Below are 25,213 nucleotides of genomic sequence, written 5' to 3'. Positions count from 1 at the left end.
AATATAGCTCTAGGTTTTGTGGTATTTCTGAGGTAAGTGTCTGAGTATTGCATGGAAAGCCTGAAAATAAGACTTTTTTTCACTTTGAAATATAATTTTTAAGATAATTTTATGCTTTATAGTTTTATAATTGGGTTGATGTAATTTAACTTTTAATAAATCCAAAATTGCCTGGTTAGGTTTTGCATTTTCATTCTTTGCCATAGGAATTAGTCTGATCTTAAACCATAATTTTTTAGTTCTTAAGTTGCCTTGGCATTCATAACAATCATGTTAATGTGGTATATTGAAATTCACTTATTCATACATTGAGTGAACATTTTGTGATTTGTTATACAGAACTTATTACAAAACATACTCTGATGAATTGTCATGTGTGATATATCACTAACAGCTACTACTACATCTATTTTGAGGAATCTTGAGGTTTACCAGACCTTTCCTCAATATAGAAAAGAGAAAATTGAGGTGGCAAGACATATTAAATTACTGCATTTTCTCAGGAACTTGAGGAAAGGTGAACCTTACATCTTAACCTCAGTAGGATGCCGTAGTTTATTCCAAGTACGTTGTTAAAATTGCTTGCTTTTCTCTTTGGAAGTATGCAAGGTTAGAACTTATGTATTATGCTTTTTCATTCCTAAATTCAGAGTTTATTTAAGACACTTAACTGTTGATAATTTACAATAATGGAGGGAAATCAATGCTTCAATATCCAGAAGGTTTTTTGGTGTTTTGGGGTTGTGTATGCATTAAAAAGTTTAAAGATGTTTGCTTGCTGGAATAAGTTAATTTAAATCAAATAATGAAGTCTCCATGAGTCTCAATAGTAGGGGCAGGCATGATGTTTCTAAGTTGAGAGTATCTGGCTTGTGCAGGAAAAAGGCAAAAGACCTAGAAAGACTAAACTGGGATTCAGTCCCAGCTTTGCCATGCAATAGCTGTGTGGCCTTGAACAAGTCACTTAAACTCTCTGTACCTCATTTCCTCACCTATAAAATGTGGATAATTCTGCCTTGCAGCATTGTGGTTGGGATTTGAGAAAACGTATGCAAAACACATACCGCAGCTCCAGGTGTGTGGTAAATGATAGCTGTTAATATTGGTGGTACTGGGCATGTAAGTTTTCTATTGCTGACATAGGAAGTTACCACATATGGCTTAAAACAACACAAATATATTATTTTATAGTTCTGTGGATCATAGACTGATAACTGTTCTCAAAGGGCTAAATTAATCAAGATATTGGCAATGCTGTTTTCCTTTCTGAAGGCTCTATGGGATCATTTCTCTCCTTACTCAGGTTATTGGCAGTATTCAATTCCTTGTGGTTGTAGGATGAGGGTCCCCATTTCTTTGATGATTGTTACCTGAGGGCTGTTCCTAGCTTCTAGAGGCTACCCACCTTCCTTGGCTTGTGGCCCGCTTCCTCCATCTTTAGTGCCGGCAACAGCTGGTTAAGTCCCTTTCATGCTTCAGATATCTCCTGCCACTTCTTCCTTCATGGAATCCCTCTGATCCACCCTTCTGGCTTCCTCCATGTTTTAAAGGCACACATGATTATGTTGTACCCACCTAGATAATTGATAACAATCTCCCCATCTCCAGGTCTGTAACCTTAATTACATTTGCAAAGTCCCCTTTACTATGTAAGGCAGCATATTGATAGATTTGGGAGGATTAGGGTATCTTTGGAGGGCCATCACTTTGCTTACCACATGGGATTACATGTCATCTGACGAGAAAAAAGGTACATCATACCACATCCAAGCAGACTGTTTTGAAAGGGACAAGTCTCATTGTGGTATTTGCCTATTTGTTGGTCTTAACTATCCTGCTTGGATCTACAATAGTGTCTTGGTAAACATGCTGATTCCTTTGATTATGTATAGGATTTCTAAAATGTAACACAGATTCCAATTTCTGCTTTATGGGCAATTTTCACAAAAGGACAGTTTGTCAGTGTAAGAGGAAAGGGCATAGAGTGAAGTCTTGGACTCTTGTTTTCTATCTTGGTATGGAAAGAAAATTCTTTTCAGTGAGCTATTCCCTGCTCTCTTGGCTGTGCGGTATCCAAGCTCACATTGTTTTTAAAAGTGGAGTAGAACTAGATGTGTATCATTTTTATTTCTTAACTGCTGATGTATTTTATTTCATTCAGTAAAGTTTTCTCTAAAATCCCATTGCTTATCATGCACAGTAAAACATATAGTGATTTTCTTCTTCTTTTGAAGAACGATCTGGAAAAGTTTTCAAAAGGTATTGGCAGGTTTACAAGAGAAGATCCCACATTTAAAGTACACTTTGACACTGAGAACAAAGAGACAATTGTATCTGGAATGGGAGAATTACACCTGGAAATCTATGCTCAGGTAATGAATAATAAGGAAGTTAAGTTAAAATCAATTTATTACTATCTGTTTTGTTAAAAGTCAATAATTCTCAATCTAATGTCTCTAACTAACTGGTTTTTCATCTAATGTCTCAATCTAATGTCTCTAACTTCACTCTGGTTTGTATACAGATGTGGTCTACTGCTTCCGCTACTATGTGTTACAAAATAATTATTTTTGATCTCTAAATCTTTTTATTTGTAAAATGTTCTAGACCCCTAGAATCAAGGCTCAGGGGATTTGCAACAAGAATATCTGTCCATCTCCAGGTCATGGTTAACTGGGTCAGGTAAATCCTGGTTCAAGCCTTAGGGAGACAACCTGCGGTTGTACCAACTCTTCAGGCCATTTCTTCTCAAGTCAATAATTGAAGATCATTATAATATAGATAAAAGGAAGGTGGGGCCTATACCTTCCCAGGAAAGGTCTTGTATGTATGGATATATAAGTAAAAAACAAAGGTATGTGATTAGAAATTTTGATGAGATCATATCTTTGAAGTTGAGATAGAAAATCCTGACAACAGATTTATATATTATTCAAATGAATATATAATAATATGGAACAATGGTGACATTTTAGTGGGTAGATTAATTGGAGGTAAATATAAATTAACCAATGTAACTTAGAATTCATTTATATAAAATCTGTAAAAGCAGTTTGTATTAAGTATCACATACCTAATCCTTATAAAATACTAAAATGATTTAAGATTTGTTTATCTATTATATTTAAATGAATGCTACTAAGATATATAAGATGCTCAGGAGTTTTTCTTTCAGTTTATTTTTTTAAATTTGAATAATATTTTCCCCACTCTTTTTAGAGGATGGAAAGAGAATATGGCTGTCCTTGTATCACAGGAAAGCCAAAAGTTGCCTTTCGAGAGACCATTACTGCCCCTGTCCCGTAAGTATGCAACGTAATTAAACATTATGAGGCTGAAATTGAAGCTTTTTATTTTGGATATACATACCACTATTACTGTCATAAAGACATTTTTATATAGGGATACTTTGTATTATGAATCTATAAAGTTCTATACCATAATCAAGACATTTATATAAAGTGACACTTTGGGATTATTTGACCTCATAAGCTAGATGCCAGTGAAATTGGCATATACATCATTAATAGACATGTTTACATTTCCAGTGTTAGGGTTTTTGTTTATTCCAGTTGTACTTCCTTTGGCAGACGGCTGTTATGTTTTACTTTAGTGCCATATTGTGGATGCCAGAGAACTTGCATTTGCCAGGGAATAATCTCCTGCAAGTGAAGAAAATTAATGCCATGATAAAATTCAGAAAACATTTAGGAAAATGTAGTTGTGTTTATATTTTGTTAGAGATAAAACAGTCTTCGCAAAGAATAGTACTTTTGTTAAATTGCTACAGCTATAATATACTGAAATGTGCCTATCTGGATTTACATGAATTCTGATTTAGAGTCAAAATTAATAAAGCATACTTTGGCAATACAGGGAGTCTCAGTTTTCAGAATGACATCAAATAAAGGTAAATTATACTTTACCTGAGATCCTATATCATGAAGTAGAATGGTGTAGTCTAATTCAATAAAGTCATCATTTCTTTGCTGTGACAAAAAATAAAAACCTGTTGTTTAAAACTTAATATCATTGGCAAAAAATTACATTTAATTTTGAAAATCATCTTTGATTAGTAGATGAATATAATATTTATATTTAGGTAAAAATAAAAATTGAATGTCAGAATTTCAGTTTAATGTGACAGAAAATCTATTCTCTTACACTAAATAAAGTGTTCTTTCAAGATTCATTTTAAAATCATGATTTTATATTTGTTCCCCAAAAAATGTTTACCTGTTTTTAGTTTCCAAGTTGTGGTAGCTACTTAAGAGAATTACCAAGTGTAGCTTGTTATTTAAGAACCCTTCGTGTTTCCATTGTACAGAAAAGCATAATTTATGGGATAAACTGTAGCAATGGGTGTTTACATTGAAATAATACAATTTTACAATAGAAATTTTCTTTTTGAAAACTGAAAAATAAGGCCAGGCACAGTGACTCACACCTGTAATCCCGCACTTCGGGGGTGCCGAGGTAGGCAACTTGCCTGAGCCTAGGAGTTTAAGAACAGTCTGGGAAACACAGTGAAACCACGTCTCTATGAGAAGAAACAAAAATTAGCCAGGCATGGCTGTGTGCGCCTGTACTCCCAGCCACTTGGGAGGCTGAGGCGGAAGGACCGCCTGAACCTGGGAAGTTGAGACTGCAGCGAGCCATGTTCACACTAATACACTCCAGCCTGGGCAGCAGAGTGAAACCCTGTCTCAAAAACAGGCAAACAAACAAACAAACAAATGAAACCAGAACACCTGAGAATAATAAAATGTAGTGAGTATAGTTATGTGATTGTGTAATTAAGCTTTTTTCTGTACTGTACAGTAGAGGGAAAAAAAGTTTCAGTATGGCATGACTATAGTAAGTTGAACACAAAACTTAGATTGCTAAGGGAAATAGTCTGTATTAAGCTGAGCACAAAAGCTAAATGTCGGATTATAACTGAAGACTTTCCTCTTCTGAAAGCACAGCTTTGCTTGTGACTGCCATAAAAAGTGGCCCTGAGGATCTTTATAGAGCAGATTAAAGGTGAGGAGAGTCATTACAATTGTCCCTTAGTATCCATGGAGCACTGGTTCCAGGATTCCCCTCAGATACCAAAATCCACAGATGCTTAAGTCTCTGACATAAAACAGTGTAGTATTTCCATATAACCTCTGCATACCCTTTCATATACTTTAAATCATCTCTAGATTACTTATAATACCGAATACAATCTAAATGTTATGTAAATAGTTGTTATATTAGGGAATCATGACAAGCAAAAAACCTGTGCATGTTCAGTACAGATGCTACCATCCATTTTTTACCCCAAATATTTTTGATTCTCAGTTGTTTGTATCCATGGATGCAGAACCCATGGACAGAGAGACCTGACTGTATATTGTATACCTGGGATTCTATCTTGCTGCTACTAATAAAACTCTCTAAACCTTTTTGTTCTAGAAGAGGGTTTGAGTAAAGTATCATAGTTAAATCTGACTTGACTAACCTGAAAGATTAAGAGCTACAATTACCATGATGCTTTTTGAAAGTGCAGTCTAGATACTGTGTATTAATAGAAAGTGTTTCATTGAAATCCTTGGCTTTGCCTTGCTATTGTTATGCTTCCTAGTCAGTATGTTCCCAGAGAATGCAACTAACCAAGCACAGTTATTAGGCAAGTTTGAGGCACAGGAGGCCTGTGGTTTGCATCTCTCAGCCAAATCAAACAACTTTTTAGACCAGTTACTGTTGCTTCGGACTCTTCCTACAATTCTTCACCTTCTCTAATCTTGATTGTAACTGACCTCCCCTTTGAAATCCCAGGTTTGCTATTAAATACAAAATGACTATAGGGATACTGTTTATCGAATTATGAATTACAATACTTTCGATAAATATTAACCCCATTAATAGTGTATTTTATAGAAACTACTTACCACTTGCTTGACAGTTTGAATTTTTACCATTTTATACCATGTGTCTTCGGTAGAATTTTGCCATATTATATAACCACAGGCAACCCAGGCTAAATGTAGAAGGAGCGTCATTTCTGGAGATACATTTCCAAAATTGTCTGGTAGGAGAAACATTTATATGATAATTATATATGTAGTATTAACCTTTTAAAACAAAATGTAAATTCTAAATCATGTCTTAGTTTCCTTCAAATGTGTGCAGAAAATAATTTAATTAAGCTATGGATCTATGAAATTTGTGAGGCCTCTTTTTTGTTGGATTAGATTGGAGATGAGTATTTTTGCAAAAGCCTGCATGTTTCTAACATACTTAGCAACTAACAATTTTAAGCAGAGATAATTGAGATTGATTTTGAAGTTGAAACAAACAAATGATTTTCATGCCATATTTATGTATATACCTGGAATATTTTGTGCTTCTAGTGGTTCCTTCATCGACTTGAGTCTTTGATAAAATGTGTTGTCTTCTTCATCTGGATTCTTTCCAGTTTCTCCTTCAAATGTGAAGTTGACTTCTGGTGCAGTTTCTTGTCCCATTAAAGGGTAAAGTACTTCAGCTGTGCAGTTCACCTTAACTTGCTGTTTGAAATTTAGCAAAAGATCCTTATATACAGGAGGCTATTCATTATTAATTATCATCTTTGAGATATGATTTAAAGCATAGGCCCCTAATGGTGTTGTTTTAGACTAGACTTCAGAGTGCATGTTTTCAGAGGTATCTAACTGGGCCTGGCCTATTAATATTCTATACTTATCATGTGAGTACCCTAAAATAGGTAACTTACCTTATAAATGATCTTGTAAAGTCTAGTCTTAAAACTGAATATATCTCAGTATTAATGGGGTGTCCACTTGCAAGGCCAGATTTTAGTCTGACTTTATATACCAACTCAAGACTCTGGTTACTTTTAAAGTTTTTCCATTACTCTTACTCCTTGCTCCTGAAATAACATAATTTTTTTCAAATGCAGATGCAGCAGTCTGTGTCTGGATATAAAATTAGAAGATTATAGCATTGGGTTATGCTTTGTAAAGATGGCTGTCTAGCAGCTCAGATGCCTTTTAATGAATCTCCTTATGAATTATGCTCAACAGAAAGGCAAGCTTTTTAAAATTTCAAGATGGCTGTGGTACAGATTGCCATTCCTTTCTTTGAAGTTTGTCTCATTACTAATTTGACAGTTGTGTATAATCTTTAAAATTTCCCTTCCTTATTACTGGAGGATCTTTATATGAATGGTGGTATCAGCTGGCATTCTATTGCTTGTGAATATCTAAGAACACATTATTTCTCTAAAAACCCAATGAAAAACAGAATGAGAAAAGCAGACGTAAGAAAGTGATTGATTGGGGAGTAAATTACTTCACTCATTTATATTAGGCATAAGTGCTGATTGCCCTAAGAGTAAGGAAATTCATTTGAATTGAAGTATATAGTCTTTTTCTGTGTAGGTTGGTAGAAATAATTCACATACCTAGGAATACCCAACGATAGTAAAGAACTGATCCTTGTAAACTTTGCCCATATGGTAATTTTTAGAGGCAGGGATTTCACAACAACTTTTTAAAAAGAGGTAAAACTAATCAGTGTTATGGATTTGATCAGCAAAAATGATCTGGAATATTTAGAATTAAATTTGATTTAATAAGAACATTTTGGCTGGGCGTGGTAGCTCATGCCTGTAATCCTGGCACTTTGGGAAGCAGAGGCAGGAGGATCACAAAAATTAGCCAAGTGTGGTGGCATGCACCTGTGGTCCCAGCTACTGGGCGTGGCTGAGGTAGGAGGATGGCCTGAGCCCACGAAGTTGAGGCTGCAGTGAGCCATGTTCCGCCACTGCACTTCAGCCTGGGTGATAGAGACCCTGTCTCAAAGAAAAAAGAAAAAAAAAAATTGACGTACTTTTTGTATAATTTCTTCAACAGCAAATTTAAGGCGATACTTATGTCCTCTTCCTGGAATATCCTAAAATTAAACAAATGTAATGGAGACAAGAAAATATTATAACAACATTATACTTGCATTGTTAGAAGCATCCATCTCATTTGGTTGGAGGGGCTGGCTGAAGGGGAATGGTGAAAGCCTTAGATCTTGGAAAAGGCATGTCACCATGAATGTAACATCTAATCTAGCAAGTCCCCTGTCAGGTTTATTTTGGATGAAAACAAAAGGGTAGGATAAAAGCATACAAATTGGGCACAACTCACTTTCAATCATCAAAAGACTTTAACCTCTGGATCTGTGATCTTAAAGTCTCTACATAAATTTTGAAACAGTGTTTAATTCTAAAGATGACAAATAGTGTCATCTTTGAAAAGATTTTTCATAAAGCTCAGTGTACCCTCCAAATAATGTTCAATGAACGTGAATTTCATTTTGAGGCAGATTACTGCAAAGCAATTGGAGACTTAATACAATTAAGTATTGTTTTTACTTGTTTATTAGTGGAACTGCAAAATGATTAACAAATTTTATAAGACTAAGAAATGAGTTTCACTTTTAAATCAAAATACTGGTTGAAAATTTATACCTAATTATGTTATCTGGTCCAGTTTCAAAATAAGATCTACGGTCTGTCAGCTCTTAAAGACTGTTAGCAGTTAAAATTCTGTCAGATAAATAAGGGATAATCTGAAATCCAGTGGATTTTAGTAAAATGAAAACAAACATCGTTAGTGATTGCTGAGGCCTTAAACATTTAACTCAAGCCTTTAGCAGAGGGCGCACATCATTTAAGGCAGTCATGTGGTAGTGGTGTTTGGGTGGCTAAAGGCCGGCGTCAGCCCACAGTGCTTTTATTCTTTGACTTTGTCGGTTTCTCTTGCTGTTTGTTTCCCCCTTCATTTTGGTCAAAGGGTCTAATAAGGATTTGTCTTAAAATGTAGGCAATAGAGAGTCATTTGGAAGATGGGAGCTTTTGCTGGTCCAGATCAGAGTAGCAGATGAGAAACGTGGCAGCCTTAAGAGTCTTTCGAATGGTTCCTACAGGTTACACTTAAGGAAAGTGCTGCCCCATTACTTAGAGCGTTTTCCCATTTTCCTGTAACTGTGCGTGTAAAAACTTTGTCTCTGCCTTAAGATGAAAACAGTCCCGGGCTGTCTGCAGAGACTGTAGTATAGACATTCCCCCAGAAACCTTAATATCTCAAGACCAGATACCAGCAGTGTGTCCTAAAACAGAAGGTGGGTAGGGGGTGGCACGGAGTATCTGCACACAAAGGCTGAGACCTCGGGTCAGTGGAGGGAGCGCAATCCTGAAGCCCCCGCTGCGCGCCACCCCCAGCTAAACTCACCTCCATGCTGGCTTGTTTGACCTTCTGCACCTCAAACACCCTGTGGGGGGTCCCCTGCTGGTAGTTGATGTAGTTCTGTGCCACCAAGGCTGCCCTGGAGGCTGGGTAGTTGGTCGGCGGGATTTCCATTCTGTTAGAGCAGTGACTTCAGGGCTTGGGCTGCTGAGGCTTAACGGGACCAGTAGCAGAGCGCCACCCGTCCTGCTTGCTCCTGGGTCCGGTTGCTGAGGCGAAAAAGTCGCAAGCTCCTTCAGTCTGTCTTCTTTCTCAGCAACTTCCGACTCCGGAAGCTGCTGCTTGGGCTCAGGCTCTCTCCGTGCCAGCTCCCTGGGCTGGCTGCTTCTGAGGCCCCGCCCCGCTACTGCCAGCAGCGGCCTTCCTTACTCCGCCTGCCGGTTCCTACTGGAAGAGAGGCCAGCATGCTGTCAGGCACCAGCAGGTGGAGGTGTGGGGACGGAGTCAGTGGGCTAGGTTCTCTGGGATTGCGTCTTTCCTTTCATTAACCTTTATAGAAGTGCAGGGTGGGGCTTTCTGGCCTTCGCTTATGTAGGACGTCTCTGAAGCCTCCAGTTTCCTGTCCATGGAAAAAACAGTCTGGTTGCTTCGCTTGCATACTGGAGTGCAACTTCCATATACACCACACGCAGTGTCCCTGACAGGGCAAGGTGCACAGGCACTCCAGGTAGTGATTCGATTCCTTCATTTCCCTTCCCCTTGTGAGAGTCCAGGAAGAGGCTTTCTCGTCCTCAGCTCTTTGTGGATTTTGGACCAGTTCTGCCCAAATCAAAGTATGAGAATCTGCAAACTATAGTATTAAATTGGGGGATTATGTAATTTGGATCAGGAGAAAAAAAATGCGCCTGTACCCCTCTCCTTTACTAATCTTAAAATGATGAAGTTTTAATGTAATACCATGCTTCCAATTTGAGTCATTTTGAATATTTTACTTCAAGGATTAAAATAAACTTAAAAACTAAACTTATACAAATTACTCTCTCTGGTGTGTGGTCTCCCTCATTGAAATGGGTCTATAAACCTGACTTTGTAGAAGTACAGGTTTATCCTTGGTGGTCTTAGGCTAATTGGGCTAGGATAACTTGGAGATGCTACCAAGGTTTGGCCAAGGTCTTCGCTGCCTGGATTGGGACCTTTTTTTTTTGAGTCAGAGTTTCGCTCTGGTTGCCCAGGCTGGAGTGCAATGGTGCGATCTCAGCTCACTGCAACCTTTGCTCCTGGGTTCAAGCAGTTCTTCTGCCTCAGCCTCCCAAGTAGCTGAAGATTACAGTCATGTGGCACCATGCCCAGCTAATTTTGTATTTTTAGTAGAGACAGGGTTTCTCCATGTTGGTCAGGCTGGTCTCGAACTCCCGACCTCAGGTGATCCACCCGCCTCAGTCTCCCAAAGTGCTGAGATTACAGGCGTGAGCCACCACACCTGGCCTTTTTTTTCCCTTGTGTATTATGCTGTTTTAACAGCTGTTTTTTGTTTTTTTTTTTGTGAGACAGAGTTTCATTCTTGTTGCCTAGGCTGGAATGCAATGGTGCAATCTCAGCTCCCTGCAACCTCCGCCTCCTGAGTTCAAGCGATTCTCCTGCCTCAGCCTCCGGAGTAGCTGGGATTACAGGTGCCCACCACAATGCCTGGCTAGTTTTTTGTATTTTTAGCAGAGACAGGGTTTCACCATGTTGGCTAGGCTGGTCTTGAACTCCTGACCTCAGGTGATCCACCTGCCTTGGCCTCCCAAAGGGCTGGGATTACAGGCATGAGCCTCCGCGCCTGGCCAGGACCTTTAACTTGGTAGTAACACACACACCCGAGACTCTTGAGGTCTCTTTTTTTCCAATTATGTAGATTCCGCAGTAAATCTGGATTCTGGACTTAGGCCCCAGTTTCATGTTTATTATTGTCTCCTGGGATTTGGGGGTTCTGATTGACTTTGCCTTTAAATACCATCTGTCTGCTTGCTCATCATCTTATATCAAATGTCTCTCTCTCTGTCAAAGCTTAATCCAGAGCAAGGCTCTAACTCTGTTCAATTTTATGAAGGCTGAGAGAGGTGAGAAAGTTGCAGAAGAAAAGTTTGAAGCTAGCGGATGCTGGTTCATGAGGTTTAAGGAAAGAAGCCATCTCTGTAATGTAAAAGTGAAAGGTGAAGCAGCAAGTGCTGATGTGGAAGCTGCGGTAGTGATCAGTGATCTCCTAGGATCGTTGATGATGTTGGCTACACGAAACAACAGATTTTCTTTTTTTCTTTTCTTTTTTTTTTTTTTTTTTTAGATGGAGTTTCACTGTTGCCCAGGATGGATTGCAGTGGCATGATCTCAGCTCACTGTAGTGAGCCTCTGCCTCCTGGGTTCAAGCCGTTCTCCTGCCTTAGCCTCCCGAGTAGCTGGGATTACAGGCATCCGCCACCATGCCTGACTAAGTTTTGTATTTTTAGTAGAGACAGAATTTCACATATTGGTCAGGCTGGTCTCAAATTCCTGACCTCGTGATCCACCTACCTCAGCCTCCCAAAGTGCTGGAATTACAGGCATGAGCCACCACGCCCAGTCAAACAACAGTAGTTTTCAATGTAGATGAAACATCCTTCTTTTGGAAGAAGATGCCATCTTTGACTTTCATAGCTGTAGGGAAGTTGGTGCCTGGCTTCAAATCTTCAAAGGACGGGCTGTGACTCTCTTCTTAGGGGCTAATGCAGCTGGTGACTAAGTTTGAAGATAGTGCCCCTTTCCCATTGTCAAAATCCTAGGGCCCATAATAATTATGCTAAATCTACTCTGCCTATATTCTACAAATGGAATAACAAAGCCTGGGTGACAGCACGTCTGTTTACAGCATGGCTTACTGAATGTTTAAAATCCATTGCTTAGAAGAAAAACGATTCTTTCAAAAGATTACTGCTCATTGACAATTCACCTGTCACACAAGAGCTCTGATGGAGATGAACAAAGATATTAATATTGTTTCCGTGCCCGCTAATACAACATTCATTCTGCAACCCCTGGATCAAAGAGTAATTTTGACTTTCAAGTCTTATTATTTAAGAAATACATTTTGTAAGGTGATCGCTGCCATAGGTTGATTCCTCTGATGGATCTGGGCAAAGTAAATTGAAAACCTGGAAAGGGTTCACCATTCTAGGTGACATTAAGAACATTTGTGAGTCCTGGGAGGAGGTCAAAATAACATTACCAGGAGTTTGGAATAAGTTGATTCCAACCTTCATGGATGACTTTGAGAGGTTTAAGACTTCAGTGGGTGAAGTAACAGTGAATGTATTGGAAATAGCAGGAGAACTAGAATTAGAAGTGGAGCCTGAAGATGTGACTGAAGTCCTACAATTTCATGTTCAAACTTGAGCAGATGAGGAGTTCCTTCTTCTATGGATGAGCAAAGAAAGTAGTTTCTTGAGATGGGATCTACTCCTGTTGAAGACACTGCGAACATTGTTAAAATTATAACAAGGAGTAAACCTGGTTGATAAAGCAGTGGCAAGGTTTGAGATGATTGACTCCAGTTTTGAAAGAAACTCTGCTATGGATATAATCCTTTCAAACAGCATCACATGCTACAGAGAAGTCTTGTGAAAGGGAAAGTCAATCAATGGGGCCAACTTCATTGTTGTCTTGTCTTAAGAAATTGTCATGTGACTGGGTGAAGTGGTTCACACCTTTAATTCCAGCTACTTGGGAGGCTGAGGCAGGAAGATCACTTGAGGCCAGGACTTTGAGACCAGCCCTGGGCAACTAGGGCAATAGAGAGACTCATCTCTAAAAAACATTTTAAAAGAAGTTGCCACAGCCACCTCAACCTTCAGCAGCCACCACCTTGATCAGTCAGTAGCCATCAGCATCAAGCTAAGACCCTCTAGGCTCCTAGACCTTCAGTGTCTACTCCTAATTCTGATGCTGAAGTTTCAGATGATTGTTAACATTTTTTAGCAATAAAGTATTTTTTAATTAAGATATGTGTGGTGGGATTTTTGTTTAGACATAATGCTATTGCATACTTAATAGACTACAGTATCGTGTAAACATACAGCTTTTGTAATCACTAGGAACACAATTTGTGTGACTTGCTTTGTGGTGATATTAGCTTCATTGCAGTGGTCTGTTACTGAACCCACAATGCCTCCAAGATATGCCTGTATGTTGTGATGCTTTGAAAAAGAAAGTGAACAAAAATGTATTTGTAATGTACTGTCTTCCTCATAGACTGTTTTAATTTATAAATACAGTGTTTCTTTGGACTATGTAGCTTTTAAAAAAATTAATAGCAATATAGCATTTCTCATCTTTTCTAGTTATATTAGCCAGCAACTATAAAGTAACTAAAGGATGAAATGGTTAGTTCTTCTCTTAAGGCCTTTTCTAAGAAGTTGGAGGAATTTTTTTCTCTTTTTTTTTTTTTCCTTTTGATGAGTCATGTATCTGTAAGCCAGCCTCTTAGGTTGTCGTTGTGTGTGTGAGGTTTTTGAATAGGTCCTCTGCTGATAGTGTCCAGGAAAGTGGCTGAGTACATTCTGATAACTCAGAGCTTTTTGCTGATAATGAAATTTTAGGTTTCACGCTAGTTAATATCTCGTGTGTTGCCACCAGTAGTGAGAAATACAATATGTGAGCTTCCTCAAGTCACCATTTTGAAGCCTTATGAATACAGTCACCATCTCTGTATATCAAAGCTAGTAACACTGGTTGTGAGATAATAGGCATTTAAAAGTATACATACCAATTTAGGCTCTCTTAAAAACATAATTACTAGAAATGCCCATTGCTTGCAACTTTGTTATGACTCTGAAGTCAAAACAAATCTGCAAATTTGAGGTAAACAACAAAGCCAACACAATTCTTACATATATATATATTTTTTGTTGTTGAAAACAATGTGGCCCTGACGTAATTTTTTTTTTTTTTTGGATTAAAAAAATAGATTGAGTGGGTACAGGTGTAGTTTTGTTACATGGATATATTGGGTAGTGGTGAAGTCTGGGGCTTTTGGTGTAACCATCTGCCAGATAATATTCATTGTACCCAATAGGTAATTTCTCTTCCCTCAATCCCTCCCCACCCAACAATTCTAATCAACATTCATTTTAATGTGACAGATGATGTTTTGCCAAAATGAAATTGTCTTTCATAATGTGACATTTCTTTCACCTTCAGCATTTCTGTTTAGCTGCCTGTCACGCAGTCTTAGTTCTTCTACCTTTACTTTTTCTAAACTACTGCAAAATCTGTCTTCTTGTAGCACCGTCTGTTAGCTTTTGAAGTGAATAAACTAACCCCAGCGTTTGTAAGTTAGTTTATATCTTTTTTGTATTAGCCTTCTAGAAGAATGTTTAAGATCTTTGGTTTTAGAGCAAATCCTGACTCTGCCACTTAATGCTCTGTCACATTGGGCAAGTTACTTAGTCTCTCTGTCCCTCAGGTTTCTCATCTGTAAAATGGTGATACAAATAATACCTACTTCATGGGTTTGTGGTAAAGAACAAGTAAGACAATCCATATAAGGTACTTAACATAAACCTGGCACAGAAGTATTCTGTTGTTTGACACTCTCTCGATTATAAATTCAGATATGGTTCCTGAAACTGTGTGGAGTTACTTGTTTGTGATTTGGTCCTTTAGAGCAGTGCTGCCCAGTAGAACTTGGGGCAGTGATGGAAATCTTTTAATTTAAATGTAAACAGCCATGGTTAGTTATTACCATATAGACATCACAGATCTAGAGTACGCTTGTATAGATGTTATATTGTTGACAAATTGAAAACATGATTTAAAATGTCTCATAGAAACCGTTGTGTATACTTGAGAATATCAGAGCGTTCCACAGTTTTGGAAATTTGCCTGTTGTAAGCTGGCATCTCCTAACAGCTTAGAACAGGCAAATATTGATATTTCCTTTTTCCAAACCACTCTCAGATTTGTATGCAGGAATGCACACTCATTAATGTCCATTTTCTTACCTGCTAATAATTTTGAAAGCAGCTGGCCTCTTCCATCTTGTAGTCTTGAGGAAGATTTCAATTTAAAGGAAGAAATGCCTTGCAAACAGTAGATACTCATGAAATGATTTTTCCAGTGAAACAGTAGCCTGTGTTTACATATCTTTAGTATGTATGTAAAGTGCTTATTCTATCATATTAATGTTGCCATTAGTGGTTTGAAGTAAACACTGACCTGTGTTTAAGTATCTTTTTGTGTCTTTTGAATGACTGACTTATGTTAGTCTCTATCATTTTGCCACCGATCATTTTCAGGTATTAATTATTTCACTTGGAAATCCCTTTTCTTGTATTGCCTGAGTCTATGATGCCCAAGGAATAAAATCAAATAGGAACTATCTGAATAAATTAACTTAGCCATCAAAGGTCCTATTTTCAAGTCTTTGGTTACAGAGATTTAAAGAAAGAACACTGTGTTCCAGGGAAATGGGCGAGGTCTTTGGAATGTAGGTTATTAGAACAAGAACCGTAGACTGACCTTTTTCTTTTAATTACTCGACTTTTACTTTTTTATTTGTGAAATTCATCTGTGTATTACCTTGGGTAGTATATCCCACCCTCACTTTAAGTAAAAACAGAAAAGAGAGGGTTCTTTTTAAAATCTACAGTAAACTTTTATAAAAAGACCATGATAATAAATAAATAATCAAATGTGTTCTTTTAAATTAATAGGGGTTACTTATTTTGTAATTACATAATGCTCCTTTTTTTTTTTTTTCTCCTAAATCACTTTCAGGTTTGAGTTTACACATAAAAAACAATCAGGTGGTGCAGGCCAGTATGGAAAAGTAATAGGTGTCCTGGAGCCTCTGGATCCGGAGGACTACACTAAATTGGAGTTTTCAGATGAAACATTCGGATCAAATATTCCAAAGCAGTTTGTGCCTGCTGTAGAAAAGGTAAATTTTTTAAAAAGCGTTTTTGCATTTTTACTTACTAAAAACAGTTCATCAGGTATTAAATCATACTTTATCTTCCATCATGTTGTCTATCACGGTTTGTTTTAGTTACATTCCTGTTTCTCTGATTGTTAGGCTTTCCATCTGATTTAGAATGTCTAGTTCATTAAGTAGAAGAGCTATAAATCCATGCTGTGACAATGATGGGAAATTATTATGTTTCTGAATCATAGTTGTATTTTTCTTAATAAATTGAAACTACTCTATTGTAATCAGCAATTAAAATTTGTAGTAGTTCTTAGTGATTTGTAAGAGTTTTATGTGTACTATTGTAGCTGAATGATCATTCTTTAGATTCCCAACACCTGGGTGCTACTGTCTCATTTCTGCTACTGATTAATATGCTTTGGTAAATCAGTATTGAGAACAGTTTCTTCATTTGTAAACTGAGAGAAAAATACTTAAACCTGCACCCCTCACAAAATTGAGGATCAGATAAGACTATGTGACATTTCCTTGGAGAAGTGCTTTGCACATGTGAGGGGTGTTTTGTTCACTTTCCAGGTCATTTGCTTTATGACTGTTGTAGGCTGGGCACAATGGTTCACGCCTGTAATCCTAACATTTTGGGATGCTGAGGTGGGCAGAACACTTGAGCCCAGGAGTTTGAGACCAGCCTGGGCAACATGCTGAAACTCCATCTCTACAGAAAAATGAAAATAGAAAAAAAAATTAGCCTGGTGTAGTGGCACACACCTGTAGTCCCAGCTGCTCTGGAGGCTGAGGTGAGAGGGGAGGATTGCTTGAGCCCAGAAGATAGAGACTGTGGTGAACTGTGCACCACTGCACTCCAGCCTGGGCGACAGTAAGACCCTGTCTCCAAAACGGAAAAAAGAAAAAAGAAAAAAAAAAATGTTGTAAACCCTTAATTAATTCACATAGACTGTGTTTTGTTTTTTTTTTTGAGACCGAGTCTCGCTCTGTCGCCGAGGCTGGAGTGCAGTGACGCAATGTCGGCTCACTGCAAGCTCCACCTCCCGGGTTCACGCCATTCTCCTGCCTCAGCCTCCCTGGTAGCTGGGACTACAGGCACGTGCCACTACGCCTGGCTAATCTTTTGTATTTTTTTAGTAGAGACGGGGTTTCACCGTGTTAGCCAAGATGGTCTCGATCTCCTGACCTCATGATCCGCCCGCATTGGCCTCCCAAAGTGCTGGGATTATAGGCGTGAGCCGCTGTGCCCGGCCAGTTTTTGTTTTTAACCTTTTGACTTAGAAGATCTTATTAACAGGTTATAGTTTTGATTTCAGTGGTGGAGCATTTTTTTGTGTGATTAATGTATTCTATTTCAAGACAATATTTTGTCATTCACACACTTTAAATTCTTACATCCACTAAGATGAATGTAGATGAAGGAGAACTTAGATATTTTACAGCAAATATAACTTACAGTTTTGAAATGTCAAGAAATATTTTGTGCTATCTGTGCAGCCATGTTATTGTGTTGCCGAGAAAAACTAACTTAAGTGGTAGGAGCTCTACAAGTATTTGTTAAGTGACTGAATTAATAAAAATTGCAAGCTCATCAAATGGTACTCTTTAAATATATGTAGTTTATTGTATATCAGTTATACTTCAACGAAGCTATTTTTTTAAAAATAATTAGATTTGAAAAAATGGTGAATTACTCTTTAATTCTAGTTCTTACTGACATTTTATAACACCAGAGCTGTAATGTAGTGATCTACCAATGAGGCAAAGCAGTTAGAGGTATGCAGTGTGGGGCTCAAGACACAGCTAGTGAATAAACACCAATTTTGGTGGGGGTTTTCTTTTAGGGATTTTCTTAGTTTTGCTTTTCCACTGTTTCCTCATTGTTAAATTAAGATCATGCTGTCTCTATGATGTGTTATGAATAATTGAGTTGAGTAATTCCTGTAGGTGAGGTTATGAGAAAGTGACTGTTAGCACTCTAAGCCTTGCTTTCAAACCAGCTTATGCCCTTAACTAATATGCTTTTCCAAGGAATTGTTCATCTAAATGCCACAGTAATAAAACTTAAATAGTAAAGTTGTACTGTTTACAATAGCAAAGACATGGAATCAGCCTAAATGCTCATCAATGATAGACTGGATAAAGAAAATGTGGTACATACACACCAATACTATGCAGCCATAAAAAAGAACAATATCATGTCCTTTGCAGGGAGGGGCATGGATGGAGCTAGAGGCCATTATCTTTAGCAAACTAACTCAGGAATAAAAAACCAAATACCACATGTTCTTGCTTATAAAAGAGCTAAATGATGAGAACACATGGATACATAGAGGGGAACAACACACACTGGGGCCTATTAGAGGGTGAAGGGTGAGAAGGAGAGGATCAGGAAAAAGTAACTAATGGGTACCAGGCTTAATACCTGAAAGATGAAAAAATCTATACAACAAACCTCATGACACAAGTTTACTTATGTAACAAACCTATACATGTACCCCTGAACTTAAAAGTTAAAAAACAATAGTAAAGTTGTTAAACATTTTTAAAAAATTCTCCTTTGAGGGGTGAAATACAGCACACATAAAAACGTACACTTCTGAACACAAATATTTTGGGGTTCTTGATAATGTATCTGCAAGTAAAATCCACTCTCTCCAGAAGTTGTGTTCATTCATTAACAGGGGTTTTTAGATGCCTGCGAGAAGGGCCCTCTTTCTGGTCACAAGCTCTCTGGGCTCCGGTTTGTCCTGCAAGATGGAGCACACCACATGGTTGATTCTAATGAAATCTCTTTCATCCGAGCAGGAGAAGGTGCTCTTAAACAAGGTATGCTGTGCCCGGGTACCTTAGCGTATCTGTTTTCCTGATAGATCATCATAGCCTCAGAAGGCAACACTATTTTTAGTCTTCTTCACCCAGAGCCCTAGGCACCACAGGGAATATTGTAAGTAGTGGGCAAATCTTTATAGAATTGAGATCAAGGTAGATTATTACGTTCTCTTTCTCGCAAAACTAAAAGACTACCGTATTCTCCTACATTCTCTGGGGTTTTCTTTCAGGTATTTGAATTCATAGATAATTTATAAGTTCTGTTTTTAATAGAGAAGACTGAAATGTTCAGAATTCTAAGAAATTTTTAAAAGATGTCTTAACTACAGTCTTGTTATTTCCAGTGACTTATTCAAATGTCAAGAAATCCATAAATTTGTAAGTAATTTCTTCATTATGACATTGTATACTTTTAGGCATTTTGAGAATGGCAAAGTATTTTGAAAGAATTTGGTAAACCTTATTCACAATGCAGATTTCTTGCAAAACTGCTAAAATTGTCAACATTTCTCACAGAATAATATTTGTATTTAAATGCTGATGAACTAGAACCTTATGCAGTTGCAAACATATCTGATTCTTTGCTTTTAAGAGAAAAAAAGCTAGTGACAACATAGCAGTTTCACATCAGGATTATTCAAGAAAGGAACTTCAAAGCCATTTCCTGAAGCCAGAAAATTCCATTCTCTTTGTCATCTTTTCCATGTCCTTTATGTGAAAATACATTAGTAATGTCCACAAGTGTCTTCACACAGTAGAATTATGATTCACAAAATATTTCCAAAATATCTTTATCAAAGAGGATTAGAGTGGACAGTAGAAACTTTAATCATAGTATTTCCTAAACATTCTGTAGATCAGGATTTATTGATTCTGTATGAATTTGAACTTTGTGGTATTTTTGGTCACACTTTGCATCTGTGATCAGGTGTGGGGGGCAGTGGTTGGGGAGAATTGCTGATTCCTCATTTATGTTTCGGTTTCTCAGCTATCAAAGAGAGGTTTCCTTTATATCAGCTCTCTATTAAAAATGCAGTTGAAATTTATGATGTAGAAATCTTGTCACAGTCTGAAGGTTGTGTAAATAGGAAACAGGTAAATAAAATGACAAAGAAAATGAGACTTTATTAGGTATGACTCACATTAAAATACTTGGGTTTTTACCTCTGTGTGTTTACCACTTTAGTATGCTTTAAACTGACAAATTAGTTATAATCACTTTATATACTTTTTAAAAGTACAGTTAAAACAAATTAGAAAGTACTGATTGTTCTATGGTGGTTCTTTACTGGAAATTGGTAGCTTTCCTGGAAATAGAGGTTACATAAAGCCAGATAATTGATATGGTTATCAATCAACAAGGAGCCTCATCCTTTTTAACTGCTCCTACATTTAAATATAAGTAAATACAGATGCATGTGGCCATATATATACATATATAAATAAAGTGGCCATATACGTTTTCCTACAGGATATATATGTTATATATTATATATGTATATATATTTGTAGATGTGTTTATATACAATACATGTATAAAGTATATATGCATATATACTATATATAAAGTGTGTAATATATAACAAAGTATAAAATATATGTAAACTATATAAAGTATATATAAATATATAATATGTATAATATACTGTGGGAAAAAGATATATAAAAAATACAGATAATATATAAAAATATATCCTGTGGAAAAAAATGTATATGGCCACTTTAAAAAATATAAAATATGTATATATAATATTACTTTTAGGACTTGGATGCAATGCACCATCCAAAAATGGCAGGGTGAGTTAAGTTTGGAGCTTTGTTTGTCTCATGGTCTAGGGTTAGAGGAAGGCATGTGTAAGGGTAAGATTCATTTGGAGCTAATATATTAATATATGTATATATATTTCCTGTGGAAAAAATGTATATGAATATTAACTAAACAGTTGAATATGTACCATTTAGTTTTTTGTTATTTAGGTATAGTATATATATTATTAAGTATGATTAATTGCCTATTAGATGTACAGGGGGAAAACACTAGATTATAATTGAATTGAGGTTTTTTTTTTTTTTTTTTTTTTGAGACAGAGTCTCACTCTGTTACCCAGGCTGGAGCTGGATTGCAGTGGTGTGATCTTGGCTCACTGCAACCTCCACCTCACAGTTTCAAGCAATTCTTATGCCTCAGCCTCCCAAGTAGCTGAGATTATAGGCATGCACCACCACACCCAGCTAATTTTTGTATTTTTAGTAGAGACAGGGTTTCGCCATGTTGGCCAGGGTGGTCTTGAACTCCTGACCTCATGTAATCTGCCCACCTTGGCCTTCCAAATTTCTGGGATTACTTTTCTATTTTTGAGACAGGGTCTTGCTCTGTCACCCAGGCTGGAGTGCAGTATCACAATCTTGACTTAACTGCAACCTCGAACTCCTGGCCTCAAGTGATTCTCCATCTCAGCCTCCTGAGTAGCTGGGAGTACAAGGGCATGCCACCATGCCTGGCTAATTTTTTTTAATTATTATTTTATGTAGAGATGGGGTATTACTTTGTTTCCCAGACTGGTCTCATAAACTCCTGGGCTCAAGTGATCCTCCTGCCTCAGCTTCCCAAAGTGTTGGGATTATAGTGTGAGCCACCATGGCTGGCTGAGTAGTTTTATTTTTTACAAGATATACTGTGCAAACAAGCAGGATGCTAGCATGAGAAATAAGTTACCTTACTGTTTCTTCATCTGATTTTTATTTCTCCATGATTGAAAGACAAAAATCTTGAAAACATCACACTGTATCCTCCAAATATATACAATTATTCTTATTATTATTGTATATTATTATTATTGTATTATTATCTGTCACCCAGACTGGAGTGCAGTTGTGTGATCTCAGCTCACTGCAACCTCCGCCTCCTGGGTTCAAGTGATTCTCCTGCCTCAGCCTCCCAAATAGCTGAGATTACAGGTGCGTGCCACCACACCCAGCTAATTTTTGTAGTTTTAGTAGACAGGGTCTCACCCTGTTGGCCAGGCTGGTCTTGAACTCCTGACCTCAAATGATCCACCTGCCAGTTATAAGCCACTACTGCACTTGGCCTATACAATTATTATTTTGTCAATTAAAAATTAAAACTTTTTTTAAAAACATTAGATTTGAAGTAAAAATAAAAATTAGCTTTTTCTGTCCTGATAAAAAAAGACAAAAATATAAAAGTCAGGTGAAAGGAAGTTCTTGCCACACTCAGCAAGAAAATCACCTTTTTTTTTTTACATACACCTCTGTTGAATGCCGTATTAGAGTTTTACAGTGAAAATGTTGGTAAATGAGTTTAATATAAGAATAGCTTATAACTATAAGATATTATAGTTACTATAATAGTATACTATTATTATATGTTTTATCTTATCAAAATTGGAAGAACTGTAGTTCACATTCTCCTGTATTCTTGATTTAAAAAATGAACACTAGAATTCATTTGAACCTAATTGTAAATATTGTTCATGAGACTGATCAGTGATGTAACCTAAAACTGAAAGGTGAAATTGACTTGACTACAGACCTGCTGGAGGAAAAATTTCTTTTAGGACTTGGATGCAATGTGGCTATTGAAAAATGGCAGGCGAATTGGCTTTGGAATCTTATCTCATGGTATAGGATTAGAGGAAGACATGTGTAAAGATAAGATTCATTTGGAACTAAATCGGGGAGTAGATTTAGAGAGTTAAAAGGAAGGGAGCAGGGTAAGGGGATGTGAAATAGAACCAGAAAGGCTGTCCTCAATAATTGAGTGATGGACACCATATACTTGCCTCTTTCCTTCCCTTTACCCTTTCACAATCTAGATGTTTTACATTACTTATCCTGTTGAGAACATTAGATAATGTGTAACTAAATCTAGATACGTCTGCTCACATCTCTCCTTCTGGGTGCTTTTTTTCATATTAATTACATTGCTTTAGAGCCAAGGAAGCCCTGCTGTTGTAAAGAAGTTATGCAAGGAATAGAACTGTTTCTACACTCTAAAATTGTTAGTCTGATTTAGATGTCCATGTAGGTTTCTGCAGGACTTAGCCAGTGAAGCATAGGAGTCTGCAGTACCTCTTTGAGTTCAGTTATTTCTCTTTCAGAACAAAATTCACCCATTAGAACTAATTATTCGAGGGTAGGTGTGAGCTAGGATATGATTTAAATTTAAAAATATTTCTAATTACATTCCTGTTGTCATAAGTATTGCAGTTAAGCTATAACTGTCTCTAGAAGAAGCACTAAGTGAATATATAAGAAAAATTTTTAGTTTTGGTTTATTATAATCAAATTGATGCTTCTGGAAAACCTGTGATTATATTTAAACAAAATACTACCCTTGTCATCATTTCTGTGAAAGCCTTTATTTGGAGATAATTTAACAAACCTGAGACTGAAGTATTTGTCACTATCACAACTTCCAAATTAAGTATAAATGTTTGAAGTTTTATTATATTCTCTCCATATTGTTACATTTAAACATTAGCACTTTAACAGAAAGAAGTGTTTTGGTTATGTATTAAATGGGATAAAAATAAATACAAACGCACTGAGTTTTAGTGTTTAAATGGCCCAATCTAGTCCAGAATCCTTATTTTGTAGATGAAAAAATTTGAGACCTGGACAAACTGTGTTTTTCCAAAAGGCATATAACTTCTTTGAGGTAGAGCAAAAACTAGAAACTTGGTCTTCCCATTCTCAATCAGGTGTTGAAATTGTTCAGACTAGAAAAGGAAAGACATCATAGACGTGGCTTGATTCTTGCTTCTGAGTATAGGAAGGGTACCCTCCACGTCCCCTCCTGCCCTGTGACAAAAGTTATTTTCTTATAATTAAAAATCACTGTCTGCCAGGGACTACAAGAAAGAATGGGTTTATCCAGCCTGACCATGGCGAAAGCCTGTCTCTACTAAAAATACAAAAAATTAGTGGTAGCAGACGCCTATAATCCCGGCTACTCAGAGGCTGAGGCAGGAGAATTGCTTGAACCTGGGAGACAGAGGTTGCAGTGAGCCGAGATTGCCTCATTGCACTCTAGCTTGGGTGACAAAGCAAGACTCAAAAAAAAAAAAAAGAAAGGGTTTACCTTGGTCAAATTTGTAACAGTCATTATCTTTACCCCTGACGATTTTCAGAGAGAATACCTAACTGAGCTGGATCATTTAGATGGTAAAGGACTTGATCAGATGTTGTTTTAAGACCCTTTTGTATTATTCTCTGCTATTTAATGAGTTTTAAGGATAATAATATGATAATGGAAATACCAATATTAAAATTAAATGTTGGAATTTCCATTTAGAAGAGTGACTGTTATTACTACAGGAAAAATGAGTCTAGGTCAAATATTTCAAGCTTGCCATTTGTGTTTGTACCTTTGGGAAAGTAGCATCTTTCTCCCTTTTTTATATCTGGACAGTTGTAGTTTGTATGAAGACTAATGAACTTTTTTTTTTTTTAACCCAGCCTTGGCAAATGCAACATTATGTATTCTTGAACCTATTATGGCTGTGGAAATTGTAGGTCCAAATGAATTTCAGGGACAAGTAATTGCAGGAATTAACCGACGCCATGGGGTAATCACTGGGCAAGACGGAGTTGAGGACTATTTTACACTGCATGCAGATGTAAGTACTCTTGGTCATTGACAGTCCTGCTTTTATTAACCATAGAAGGAAATCCAGATTAACTTTTGTTTTTGCAAATGGACACATTTCCTTGCTGAATTTGTGGCTTTATACATGTGGCATTTTCTGTAATCTGCTATTAGAGCAACTCTTAAGTGCAGAAGTTAAATATAAGATTTATTTTATCTTGACCTTTTGGAAATGTGTCATTTTCTTAGATGTATATTATCTCTCTTTCTTGGATAAGCACAGACAGACAAATTAAAAAGAAAAGGAAAAATAAGATGTATATTATCTCTCTCATTTTAGCTTTATTTGCATAGTTATCTTTAATTTATCCCTTTTAATTCCCTTGCCTATAGCTTTCTTGACTTAAATCTCAAGGGAGAAAGTGTTTATTACATTTCATAAGGCCTCCTGGAAAACACTACTCTCAGCATATCATTAAGGTGTCCAAAGGAAAGTTATATTCACATTTTCTCAGAAGAAACAGTTCTGAGTGCTTAAGCTGGGGCTACAGAGTGGAGTGGGGATGAGGAGGGAAGGCTGTCAGTGGTGTTCACTCCATGAAATGGAAAGATTTGGTT

At 37.0% G+C, this 25,213-nt stretch overlaps 2 protein-coding genes across 4 annotated transcripts in view; one reads left to right on the top strand and one right to left on the bottom strand.

The window, feature by feature from the left end:
- The window catches only part of GFM1 (G elongation factor mitochondrial 1), a 45,216-nt gene that overhangs the window by 18,369 nt on the left and 1,634 nt on the right, over window positions 1-25,213 (top strand). For all 3 annotated transcript variants that reach the window (XM_025374982.1, XM_025374983.1, XM_025374981.1), the window contains 5 exons: window positions 2,235-2,372; window positions 3,220-3,302; window positions 15,996-16,158; window positions 18,837-18,981; window positions 24,466-24,626. In XM_025374982.1, the coding sequence (XP_025230767.1) occupies window positions 2,235-2,372; window positions 3,220-3,302; window positions 15,996-16,158; window positions 18,837-18,981; window positions 24,466-24,626 (690 nt within the window). The remainder of the gene's footprint in view (window positions 1-2,234; window positions 2,373-3,219; window positions 3,303-15,995; window positions 16,159-18,836; window positions 18,982-24,465; window positions 24,627-25,213) is intronic.
- On the bottom strand, window positions 3,330-9,595 carry LXN (latexin). Its single transcript, XM_025374984.1, has 6 exons — window positions 9,252-9,595; window positions 7,861-7,923; window positions 6,359-6,536; window positions 5,919-6,055; window positions 3,927-3,989; window positions 3,330-3,662 (listed from the first exon to the last, which is right to left on the bottom strand). Exons 1-6 carry the CDS (start codon window positions 9,378-9,380, stop codon window positions 3,564-3,566), a joined length of 669 nt encoding a protein of 222 aa, XP_025230769.1. The 5' UTR covers window positions 9,381-9,595; the 3' UTR covers window positions 3,330-3,563.

This window comes from Theropithecus gelada, chromosome 2, assembly GCF_003255815.1.
Source record: "Theropithecus gelada isolate Dixy chromosome 2, Tgel_1.0, whole genome shotgun sequence".
Taxonomy (NCBI): domain Eukaryota; kingdom Metazoa; phylum Chordata; class Mammalia; order Primates; family Cercopithecidae; genus Theropithecus; species Theropithecus gelada.
Note: the sequence above shows the minus strand (reverse complement) of the source record. Positions and strands in the feature narration are given on the sequence as shown.